The sequence below is a fragment of the Pteropus vampyrus genome, unplaced genomic scaffold (genome assembly GCF_000151845.1).
Source record: "Pteropus vampyrus isolate Shadow unplaced genomic scaffold, Pvam_2.0 Scaffold165, whole genome shotgun sequence".
NCBI classification, from domain to species: Eukaryota; Metazoa; Chordata; class Mammalia; order Chiroptera; family Pteropodidae; genus Pteropus; species Pteropus vampyrus.
Genome location: NW_011888946.1, coordinates 1,309,790 through 1,323,165, shown reverse-complemented (window position 1 = coordinate 1,323,165; position 13,376 = coordinate 1,309,790). Strand labels below are relative to the sequence as shown.

Below are 13,376 nucleotides of genomic sequence, written 5' to 3'. Positions count from 1 at the left end.
GGATAATCAAAGAGTGGCTCTTCTGGACTAACGTTCTTGGTCCAGGTAATAATTACCATTTACCAAGCACTCCTTACCTACCAGGTGCTTTATATGGATTAACTCATTTGATCCCCAGCAATGGCCCTATGAATCCATGGGCTTAGTCCCCCATTTACAGATGAGGAAACTGAGGTACAAACTGGGGTTACAACACTGCTAAGCAGCTGAGCCAGAGTTCGAGGCAGCCAGTTGGCTGGATGCTAGGGCTCCGATGTCCACACCACACGACCTCATGTTGAACCAACTAGTCTACCGTGCTCTTGTGTGTCATTGAATAGTGTGTGGTCACTGGTCACTGCGTCATTAGCCTACATTGAAGGGTACTGTAATAAGCAGCCTCAGAAAATCACTCCTAGGTTTCCTGTAAGATAAGAAAGAATGAAGACCCACAGACAAAAGAAAAATTTCTCCTTATTCACAGTGCCAGAAATAGCAGAGCTTCTCCTAAGCAGCTGGATTTTTTTTTTTTCACCTAAGAAGACATTAGCCACATAATTCAGTTTTCAACCTAATTTTAAGAAAGGTATGGTATGATTTTAAGTTGAATAAACCTAACCAAGAAAGATATCCTTTTTTTCATTTTTCCTTCAATTTTACTAACGTGGTCAAGAGAGCATTCCTGCTCGGTAGTAATATGAGCAGCATTTATCTTCCCAGAAAGAGGGATACTGCGGCACAAAGCCTTGGAAAGCAGTAATTAATATCTAGCAAGATTTTCGAAACTTAGATCCATTTTGTTTATTTTTGTAATTACCTTCCATCTGTAGCCTACTATAATGTTAAATAAATAGTGGTACAGGTGGTAGGAGACCAAACATGAAAACAAAAATCATGAAGATATTTTGGGAAAGCCTGACTTCAGTTTCCTCTCTGCTTTGGATGCTGGAAAGACCGGAGTTTAATTTATTAGTCATTGACCTCAAGGTGCAGTTCCTGCTCCATGAATTTCTCCTAATCGGACTCCTAACTCTGTCTTTTATCTCCTCCCTCAATTGTCCCTCTGCCAGTCTTGTCCTGCTACCCTATATGCTTTCAGGAAAAAAACAGAAAACAAAAACAAAAACAAAAACTGGAAGAGGTGGTGGAATGAGGGTGGGGGGTGACATAATAAAGAATATCTTTTGCTTTAATAACATTGTGCCCAAAGCGTAGAAGTGACTTGGGCAACTCTTTCACTAAATGAATGCAGGGAGCCCTATGAAAGCCCAGCGTGTGTGATTTCCTCTAGTTCTGGGAAGTTTTAATTCTTGAAAAGTGTGCAGGAACCGCATTTCTAAAACTGCTTGGACAGCGAATTCCTTGGCCCTCCTCCTTCCCAGCTTAGTCACCATGAGAGCCCAGTTCCTGGGGGGAAAAAAAGTGTGAATTAAAGTACTTCAGTGGAAAATCAAGGAGGAGATGCCACAGATAAGTAGCATCTATCTATGCAACACCTTGGCCTTCACTCCATCTCCCTCCTCTTTCCATTCTCTTGGGGTGAGGAAGTTCTTGGAGGGACTCCATGGAGGCCTAGGGAGGGAGGCTGGCTCCTGGGATTGGGAGGGGGATGGGCAGCGCTGGAGAATAACGCCCAGGAGCACGGGCGTCGAGCCCGAGACTCCCGGGAAAGCCCAGCAGTCTAGAAAAGCTGGATTTAGATTCTCTTTCTCCTCTTTGACGAGTTCTCAGGAAGTTTGGGGGAGGGGCGAGACGCTCTCTCCTGGTCTAAATGCGCGGGAGGGTGAGGAGAGACGACAGCAGCCGCAGGTCTTGGAGCTGTCACGTTCCCGCCCACCGGCGGGCTGGGGTGCTCCTGGCGGGGTCTGCCCCGCGCGCGTGAGGGGCGGAGGGCAGAAGGTGCCGGCCGGCATGGAGGGACTGATCCTGTTCAACGCCCTGGCCACGCGGCTGTTGTTCGTGCTGCACTCGCTGGTTGGAGTCTGGCGAGTGACCGAGGTGAAGAAGGAGCCAAGGTACTGGCTGCTCGCGCTGCTCAACCTCTTGCTCCTTTTGGAGACTGCTCTCACCCTCAAGTTCAAGCGTGGCAGAGGCTACAAATGGTGAGCGCACCCGGGGAAAGGGAGGGCGCGGAGTTCCCCGGTACTGTCCTCTATGGCACTCACAGGCAGCCCGAGAACCCTTCTCCTCGCAGCCCGCTGACTCTTTACTCGGATTCGGACCCTCTTTGTCCTCTCCGATAGCTTCAAAGGAGCGCGAGATGCTTGCGCGTCTCTTGGGCACGCCGGAGTGTCTCAGAGTCCTCGGGCAACACTAGGAAGGCTCGAGTCACAGCCACGCGTCACCCGGTCCCAGCTTTGGTAACTTGGAAAATGAGAAAAAAGAAGGGAAGCGCTTGCCTGCTCTGCAGAAAGTGCCCCAAATGAGGGAATCGTGGGGCAAGAGGGTGTCACGTGCGCTGCTTTCTGAATTTGGGGCGTGTGGGTGTGCACGGTTACTCTACGTGCATGCAGGTATGGGAACGTCCCTCGCTGGGCATCAGCGACTTTGGCAAGAGCCTGAGTACATCCGGCAGCGATGAAGGGCTAGGAGCCCCTCGCAGCACAGCGGTGGTTTTAGCCGTTTAACTTCCTTCCAGCCCCTGGCGCCCTGGCATGACACCAGCTTCAAGTGTTTAGGGTTGGTTGCTTCAGAGCTTAGTTAATGGTCAGCCCATCTCGTCAAAGACGGGTTGCGGCGCGACGCTGGTGTAAGGACCAGCAAGTAGTGGTTCAGACTTAATCTCAACCTGCAAAAACTACACGCTCTGCATGATGCTTTATTTCCTCCCCCAAAGACTTGAATGGCAATAGAAGAAATGAGAAAAGGATTCTCTTGACATTTCCAAAGAGCCTCCACCTCCATTCTTCAACTCCCAGTAGATGTGTAGCCCAAACTTCTCTAAGTTAGGCCTCTCCTGTATTAATTTTTAGAAAGAGTGAGGCTGTGTTTTCACAGATGTCAATACTTTAAAAACTACCTAATGCTATGAGAAAGAAAATATTAGGCAATTCAAGAATTACGCATAGGATGAAATTAGAGTAAGCCACCATATTAAGAAAAAAAAAATCCTCTCTACCTACAGTTTTGCATATTAAACTACAAAAGTCGGTGTATTTCATGACAGTGCAAGAGAGTGAATGTGTTGTCTCTTAAAATAATGTGAATCTTGCTTAAATTTTCCACTGTTGAAAAATTTCTAGAATTACTAGTGAAAAATATATTCAAGTGGAATCTTAATTTAATATAGTAAGGACTAGAATGTTACTGCCCCTCCCCAATCCCCTTCCCCTATGAACAATTAATTTATGAAGCAGGAGAGAATTAAGGTGTTTTTCTGTGTGCCTTTTGGAAATCTCAAAGAAAAATGGTATTAGCTTCCCAAATAAGCCTTAGATTTAAAGAAACTAAAGGAGAGAAAAGTATGCACCTAGCAGGTAACGTGAAATTGATTTAGATTTTATTGAATGGCTTTAATATACTAGGTTAGAAAATATCTTCTGTAATAAGAGGATGAAGTCTGAGGCTGAAAACTGTTCCATGGAAGGTAGTTCTGCCTAGAACCATCAGACCTTCTGAGAGAAATGTCAACCTCATAAGAAGGACTAGGTCAGCAGGCCCTGAAATGTCTCCCCTCCCTCTCCAAAAGTAGACCAAAGTCCTTGGTTCATATTAAGTCAAAATTCCACTCCAGTTGTATAGAAATACTGAAGCCAATAAATACTTATCTCATATGTTGTTATGAATTAAATGAAATAACATATGTTGATGATCAATGAATAAAAAAGAAATGGTCTTTTCTAGATTCTAGGGTTTCTCTTTTTTCTTGTTATTAAAAATATTCTGTGTCAACTGGACACATTTTCTGTCTGTATAAGTCAAGCAACTTTATTTGAGGGACTGGTCAGTAAACCATTGGCTCAGAGACAAAAAGTATTAAAAAAAATTCTCACCTTTATTTCAGAACAGGCCCATGATGAATATTGTATATTATAGCAGTAATTCACAAAAATCTTGCTGGCTCAATAACTAGATTAACATTTGAAAATAAGCAAAGAAAAAATTGATAGATTTGGCTTACTATAAAATTTCAGGGACAAATGATTCTTTGTAAATGATCTAAATACAAATATGATTAGTAATGTTTTGTTCTATTGATGTTGCAATTGAATCTGCAAATATTGTAATTTTTGTGGTGGACAATGATCTCATGCTATTCTGTCACAAATATGAAGAAGAAATTAGAAGATGGAATGCTAAAAAAGTATAGAAAATTATCCCTGATATAACATGGTAAGAATTAAAAAGAGTTTTATTTTGGACATATTTCATTTCTGGGTTGAAATTTTCTAGGTAAAGCAAAGGCATAATTTTTTGTTGTTTCTGAGTGCTAAAGAATGCTTTCATGAGAAAATCCAAAATTAAAAAAAACATATAAAGTAAATATGGCAATATTCATACTTCCATATAGGAAAATATTACTACATATATATCTATATGGAGAAATATGTTAATAAAGATATATATCTTTTCATCCATTGGTCTTACATTTTGAAATCTATCCTATAGAACCAAAAGTACCCATGTGTAAAGACATATGTACAAAATATTAATTTTCTTCTTATTAGAGGAAAATAAACCTGAAAGCAACCCAATTATTCATCAATAGACTGGTTGAAAATTATAGTATATCCATACCATAGAATATTTTGCTGGTATTAAAAATAACGAGCTAGACTTTTGCTATTGATTTAGAGGGATGTCCATGATATATTGTCAGGAGAATAAGGTTACAAAGTTATGCATATAAGGTCTCAATTTTTTTTAAAAGACTTGTCAAAGAATTATCCCACATATCAGTTGAATAAATTACCTGTTTACAAGTCAAGAAGATGAAGAAGGAGAAACTCTCCAAGAGTGAATATCAATTGGTTAATTAAATAATGCCTGAAAGGTGGATTAAACTCTGTACACACATGAGGTGAGATTTTCTTTTCTGGAACATCAGATCCATGGACTCTTTTTAGTCTATTCTGGGCTAGTTTGAACATTTGTTCTTTTTTACTATAATTAGCTGCTGGTCTCCAAAAAAATCAAATCTACAGAAATCATGGAACACTAAACAGAACTTATAGAGGAAAATGTGAACAAAATTTCTTGAAACGTAACAAACATATTACACTTGTTCAAAGAATGTTTCTTTAGCTATCCTTTGGAAAGAAAAATGGAACTAGAGCTGCTGACCTCAGCTGTCTGGGGACAGGCAACATTACATCAACACTGATAATTTGCCAGTTGGAGAAGTTTAACTTGCTGGAATTCCATAGGATAGAGAGGGTAAGCCAAAAACACACCCCTTGTTAAATGCAATAAATGTGTGCTGGTGGAATTTGTTCCATTTCATCTAATGTTTATTAATTTTACCTGCAAATTCACTTACATCCCTCTAAGATAGAAAGTAGTACCATTTTGCTTTATTTTTTGATTTTATTTTTGCTTTATTTTTGATTTTATTTTCTATTGTCTGGGCAACAATCCAATGGATCTGTGAATTATCATTTAGGTAAAGTCAAACAGAAGACAGTATTTCAGTTGCTTTCTAGCCAATACTGATAAAATATTCCTCAGGAGATAGAAAAAATGATGAAGATTATGACACGTTTGAAGCCTATTCACTTGGAAATAGACTGTATGTTAGAAAAAGTAGAAATCTAAGTTGAATTTATTGGCAAAAGTACAGAATTTTAAGCACTGAGCTTTCTTCATTGGAGTTTCAAGAATATAAGGTAAGTATAATTGACTTAATAAAATACTTCACCTATTTGGTCACCTTTCTTCATTATCTCTCTTTCCCTCTTCCTTTATTAAGTTCAATCAGACAACTATTTGTTGAATTGCCTAATTAGTAAACATGATACTATGCTAGACACTGCATGAGCAGGCTGAGAAAACAGAAAACAAACACACTCGAGATTTAAAATTAAAAGGTACTAATGTTCAGACTTGTTCAAGTGTTTTATATACATTATCACATTTGATTCTCATAGAAGCTACCATTATTCTATTTCTCTGTTTTTACCCATTTTTAGATAAGCAAACTGAAAAACAAAGCTCTTAGATCATTTTACTTAGGATCACTTGGTTGGCGATTAGAAGAGGAGGGATATTAAGACTCTAACAATTTAGAGGAGAAAGAATGTGATGAGAAGTAGTATGCGGAGGAGGAGAGAGTAAGAAAGGAGGGGAATCCATAGCATTTGAGCTGTAGCAGGAAAAATGGATAAGAAACAGGAGTGCAAAAGCCGTGTAGCTAAAGAATATCCTGAGGATCAAGAGCATAGAGAAACCTGAGCAGATTTCTCTGGAGGAAGAACAGAGCCTTATCATTCTTCATTCAACAAAAATATCTGGAACATCTAACATGTGTTAGATATTGTTTGAGTGCAAAGAATATGGAGGTGAATAAAACAGGTAAAATCCTGCCCTGAAAGAATTCACATTTTAGTCAGGGGGACTCAGAAAATAAAGTAGATAATAAACAAGTGAGTGAATAAGTAACAATGAGTAAGTAAATAAATGAATTATCAGAACTGTGAAGAAAGATGGAGTACCAGGGGGAAGTTTCTATTGGGTAGTCAGAGAGGCCTCGCTAAGGAAAAGACATTTGAACTGAGTCTGTTAGAGAAGGAGCTAGACATGAGAAGAGCCAAAGAGACAAAAAATCAGGAGGGAAGAATTAAGTGTGCCTTGGGACATTTCTGACATACTCCCAGAAGACAGATAAACACCAATTTTCGTTTCTACTCTTCCTTGTCTCTTCTCCTCTCCATGCCACTTGCCTCCAAGAAAAATTCTTTCTCCTTCTAAGTTTTATACCTTTACTATATCCCATTTGAAACATCATGTGTTAGAAAGTGTCTGGGTATCTCCCAAATGAAAACAAACAAACAAAAAAGATAAATCAGGAATCAGAAGAGATTCTATCTTAAATTGATTTCGAGTTCAAGCCAATTTTGGAAAAAAAAAAAAAACCTCAATGAAATCTGTTTTGATTACTCAGTTGTATTTAGAAGTTTCAACAGCAGAAATGAAAAACTTAGACTTGACAGAAACTATATGGTCTGATCTTGAACAAGTTTTGAATAGTGTAAGAGAACTTTTTTGATGTGATTTTGTAGTATTTGATTATATATATCTTCCTCCAACAAAATTGTTTATAAAAATGCCAGAGACAGTTGGGACATAAAAGCACTCTTCTCCTGCTGATCTTTTTAGATAACGAAGAGGATGAAATGGAGGGATTTGGAAGAAGACCCGTGATTTCCACATGGCTGACTTGGGCACTGGAAATTCTCCCAGCAGATAGACTACTTCTCTCCTTGTTCACACTTGCTGGACATATTTTCTGAAAACTCTCCTTAGCTTTTTAGTTATTCCAGTAACACTTTCCACTGTGCATTGGATTTATCAATGCTGCCTGCAGCGTGTCCAGAGTTTTATAATATTCATTATCTTTACATGTGCTTGCGTGTATGCATTTTATCTCCTGAGCCTTGAGCTTAATGCAAAAGGGTGACTTTAATTTGCATCCTTTTGGGAAGCACACATGGAATGTTACCAGCAAATGACTTTGTTTTTAGTTATCTTAGTCATGGTTTAGGAAGAAGAGTCTTATGCTACCTTGATTTAGTACTATGTTTCACACCCAAGAAAAGTAATATATATATATTACTTTTATATATATATCACACACACTCATATATATACATATATATGTGATATCTACACATATATATGTATATATAATATATATATTACATTGGTATATATGTGTGTATATATGAGTGTGTGTGATATATATATAATTATATATATTATATATATAATTTAACAAATTATATGTGTGTGTGTGTGTGTGTGTGTGTGTGTGTGTGTGTGTGTGTGTGTGTGTATATATATATATATATATATATATAATTTAACAATAGACTTGGGATTAAAGCAATAATTATGTCTGGATTTAGAATGGGACCCCAAGGAAATAGAAGCTTTGAATAATATCCATGCTTTCTTCATGAGTGTTCCACGGAGACATTTAGAACAGAAAATTAAGGTTATAGTATTTTGTAACTTCTTGTATTTGACTGGTAGAAAAACAAAGTGAAAATTAGTGTGGGAAGCTCCTATGAGCCAGTATAAATCTATCTCTACTTCTAATTTTCATGCATTTCTGTATCTCATCGTGGTAGCCTGATTATGCATACAGCATCAGGACAAATCTGAATAGTTTAACTTCTTTTCCAACAATGGAAAATTCACCTTTACAGCAAGGATTATTTTCCTCCTGTGCATGTACCTCACTACTCTCAAAGTTCCTCTGAAGTCCTAATATCAGGAGAGATAAACCTGGGGTGTATAAATCATTTTGTTAAAAATTTTTTTTTTAAACCAGATTTAAAAAAATAAATAAAAGTTTTTTTTATCTAGTTATCAAAAAATAAACTTTCTCTGAAAGTGACATTGAAATAATATTAAGGACATACAGATTATTAATATACAATGCCAGGGAGGAGATTAATTTTGTCGCTTTTCTCTGAATATAAGCCTACTACAGATAGTTTAGGAAGGGAGGTTATATTTTATCTTTGGTTTGTCTGACCACAGTGGTAGCTAGTGCACAACTGACTTAATGTTAAAATAAAAGTTAGTAATCCTTTGGGAAAAAAGAAGTCCTCTCTGCCATCAGTGCTCCTGGCAGCCTTGGCACCTCCTGCAGTATTCCTTTGCTTCTTTATTTCCCTGATTGAGCCCCCTGTCCCGGGCACTTGTTTTAATCCACCTGCAATAGCTGTGCCCTTTTCTGACAGCCTGTTAATAATAGGAATGAGGATGATAATGAAGGTGATGGTGATGATAATAATAGAGGCAGTGACAGGTATCAATTATTGGGTACTGACAATGCTCTCAGCCTACTTCACATGCATTTTCTTAAGCAATCCTCACAATGACCCTATGAGTTAGTTTACATCTTTATACCATTTTATCATTAGGACTTGCTACATGGGAAGGCTAGGTTACCAATCTAAGGTCACAACTATACTAATAAATCACAAAAACAATTCCTAGCATTTGGTGAGAGCTCACATTGATCGAGGTGGGCTTTGGTGCTGCATGCATGATCTCATTCACACCCCACAATAGCCCAGGTGGTACTACTATCCTTGCTCCTACTGGAAAATGAAAAAGCCAAAGCCGAGAGAAGGCTTCCCCATCCCAGGGTTGAACTCCATCAACATATTTATTATGCTCTGCATTCAGTAACAAATTGGGTTTTGCCTGAGGACAGTACAACTACATAAATTTTTAGGGTCAAGGATTCCCTACAATGTAGAAAGGGTCGAAATATTTTTTCTTTTTCAAAATTGAGTAGTTAAATCTCGGGTGACCTACTGATGAGCACCGGGATAATTTAACTTAAAACAAAATGTAGAAAAGGTCAGACTACACAAGGATATGACTCAAAGACACTCTTGCATAAGTAGACATCCTTTTAAACCAAAACGGGATTAAAAGAAAACAGAAGAGGAGGAAAATTCTAGATTATCTTTATTTTTGGTCCTGAAGTGAAAAACTAATCTTGTCTACAGAACAAAATGAATACCATCATCTTTAATAGAATGAAATGAATTAAAATTTTACATAAATAACATCTATAATGCGTTTGTATCTTCTGAGACTATTAAAAATTCTGTAGTCATTAGTGCTTAAGTCACTTATTCATTAAACAATCATTTATCGTAGTAGGTGCTACGATGGTGTTCTTGAAGGAATATAAAATATATGCAATTATATGAGAACAGGATAAAACAACACTCTGAGAACCAAATAATTTTCCACAAATTAAGTTAAAAAGTGCAGAAAGGCTGCAGAATAAAGATACAATCAGTATGGTAGTCTTGTTAGACAAGGAAAATTTCTTGGAAGTGATTACTTACTGGCCTTTGAAGTAACTGTAGTTTTACAACGGTGGAGAGAAAAGAGAAGGGCTTTTCTGACTGAGGAAATATCATGATGGCAGTGCTCAGGGTTTCAGTTGGAACCAATTCATTTAGAAGATGTCATGATTTTCTTCGCCTCAGAAATTTTATGAGAAAAATAGTATGTAGATCCTAAAATTGATGCAGATTTTGTTCCTATGACTAGTTTAGTCATACTGAAGCATAGTGCTGAGATTTGTATGTGGGAAACTTCAATTTTAATAAAGTTTGTTCTTGTTTTAGATGTCCTCTTAGAAAGTTTTAAATTAAGTGAAGTATTGTATACTACAGTTAATGATTTATGTCATAATTTGGGATTATGGCTTTATTTGTAAAGTGAGCAACAACAAACAATGAAAAGTTATTATTAAACATCCTAATATTCATCTTCAGAACTAGTTTCCTCTTTACAAAACCTAAGTGGGCATTCTTCAAGGGCTTGGGAAGGTAAAGAATGATTCCATCGCACTGAGTGGTGGTTGGAGTCAGATTTGTGGTTTTTCAGGCTTTCAGGTGTTATGTATTCTGCAAGAACATGGGGTGAGTTTTGAGGGGCTGCAGAGCAGTAGATGATATATTGAGGCTGTTGTTCTGGCCACTCTTTCCCCCTTACTAAATAAGAGAGCCCTTGCTGAGCAGCCCAGGTAGAAATCGTGGATGTTAAGGCCCACTTAGAGAAAGCAGTCTACAGTGCACGTGACGAAGACAGACAGGGTTTAGAAGCTCATGAAAGGGTATCTTGACCTACTTCCTTGATTTCCATGAAAGTAGACCTATTATTATAAAGTGCTCCAGAAATTTTATTGAGGACACTCAAGGCAGTTTAGGTCTAGTAGTCTTACAACTCTACTCTCCTTTATAGAGTAGAAAAAAACTGAGAAATTAAATACAAATAAAATTGCAATTCACATCAAAATAATTTTGGAACATTATTTTTGCTTCACTTAAATCTTATTTTTATATTTATGCATATATGATTAGAGGATTAGAATCCTTATTGTTTACAGAGAGCAAAGCTAAACAGGCTAGTGGGTGATATTATGGTTAATTTTCCTTCCGTTTGTTTATATTGTTCTATGTTTCTAAAATGAACAAATGTCACTTTTTCAATAAGAAAACAATAATAACTGTCATTTTTAGAAAGATGAAAATGGAATCCTAATTCTAGACTAATGGTGAGTTGAAGTAAATATAATCCATTGCAGGGCTAAATTGCTAAATGTCATGACAATCATTTTGTGAAAAACATTATAATTTGTTGAAATGACAACTTTGTATGATAAATAATGTTTTACTTTTGGATGAAATGAACTGAAAAGAAATACAGTGAGTATAGCTCTTTAAGAGCTCAGAGCAGTATTTACCATGTAGCAAGACCTATAAACATATTTGATTAGTAAATAAGTACATAAACAAAGAAAAAATCCTTTAAGATGATGTTCCTGCTGAGTACTTTAGAGAGGATTGGTATGCTAAGGGCTGTAAAATGAAAACAAACAAACAAACAAACAAAAATTTTTGTGGAGAGAAAAAATATCTTCAGGAAGGTTTTAATTTAGAAAAGACAGCTGAGCAAAGGCAAAGTAATGTGGCAATAAAGTATTAGCATAGGGCACCTTCTGTATTCTCATAAGATAGTGGTAATTGGTATTATAATAAATCTAAGTTTCTAAGGGCAAATAGCTTATTAGTAATAGGATATTATAAATTTTGTAAAAATTTTCCACTCAGACATATCTTATTCATTTAATCATATATTTATCAATTTTTGTTATGGTATGTCTTATTTTTATAAACTAGTATCCAGAAACCTGGTTTAAGTTACTTCTGAGTTGTCTAGACCCATCTATGGTGTTAGTCTTCGTACAGAATTCATGGCATATATTTACTCCTGATGCCATTAAGACATGAAGACGAGTGAAATGATTTGGTAACTCCTGAGAAAGAGCATGCCATTTGATTAATTACACAGGAAAAGGTAGGATCAGGCCTACTTTTTAATTTTTAGAACTCATATTCTCCTTGGTTCCAAAAATGAATTGCACTGACAATGCACAATCAAGAATATGGCAAACTTTCAAAATAGTAACAGCTAAAATGTCACCTTGAAATAGTAAATCTTTCATAGTAGCAAAACAACATTAAATTCATACAAGAAAAGAATAGTTTCCTTCAGTGAAACTTCTGATAAATGATGATATTTCAAGAAGAAATTTCTAGTCAAACCAGCATCAGAATGGCAAGAAAGTAGAAACTGTAAATCAACCATAGTCTTATCAGATAACTATGTATTTGTGGGGAGCCCACCAACTGCCAGGAACTGTGGAAGGAGATGAGGATTTGATGATGGGCAGACAGACACAGCTCTTGTGCTTGTGTTAGTTAGAATTACTGGGAGACAATTAAGCGATGACAACACACACACACCCCTGTGTGTATGCACACACAAACATATACATATGTGCATATATAATTATAAACTTTGAAAATATATGGAGTAAAAGTGAAGAGTGCTATAGGACAAATAACAAGGAGATGTAATTTAGACTGAAGGGAAAAGGAAAGTTTTTGTGTGGAGTCCCACATAACTAAGATAAACTATGAGAAAGAAATAATCAGATGAAAAGGAAAGAGGTATTTCAAGGGAGAGGAATGCATGAGTGAAGGCCTGAATTAGAAAGGCACTTAGTTTTTTTCCAGAACTGAAAAGATAGCACTGCTACGGGATCATGGTGAGGAAGAATGGCCAGCAACAGAGCCCAAGAGGTAGGCAGGGCCCTGACTGTGCAGCATTTTATGGGTCACGATGGGCAAATGGCTCATGCAAACCGCAACGGTATATCAGTAATTGCTTTAATAGTGAATGTAAACTTAGGCATAATGATGCCCTCAGCAGTACAAACAACTTCCTTTGATTCAAAGAGTCTTAAATAGTTTTTACTGTTGAGAATCACAGTTTGAAAACAGGATCGATTGTAAGTTATATGAAGATACAGTCTTCTAAATGGGTATGCTCTGGATCCTCTTTCAGCCGTCAGTGTATTTGCGGAGCTGAGCCTAGATAAGGCAACGACTCACATGTATTGAGCACATACAATATCAGGCCTATAACACACAGTGTCTCCACCTTCACAACCACCCCACGAGGTGGATATTATACGAGACCTCTTGAAATGAGAATAAAAGGTCCTTGTAGATACCAGTAGCCTCCATTCACTTCATTTGCTCAGTTCTTCCTTTGTTCATAAATTCAGGCATTCGAGCATTTAAGCATTTGCTTAATAAGCATTAAATAAAGACTTACTAAGACACCTGATACCA

The 13,376-nt window shown here is 37.2% G+C and overlaps 1 protein-coding gene across 1 annotated transcript in view; it reads left to right on the top strand.

The window, feature by feature from the left end:
* Positions 1-1,427: 1,427 nt before the first annotated feature.
* The window catches only part of TMEM26 (transmembrane protein 26), a 34,234-nt gene continuing 22,285 nt past the window's right edge, over positions 1,428-13,376 (top strand). The window contains exons 1-2 of the mRNA XM_023536651.1: positions 1,428-2,081; positions 5,224-5,299. Coding sequence (XP_023392419.1) covers positions 1,441-2,081; positions 5,224-5,299 — 717 coding nt within the window. The 5' untranslated portion in view covers positions 1,428-1,440. The remainder of the gene's footprint in view (positions 2,082-5,223; positions 5,300-13,376) is intronic.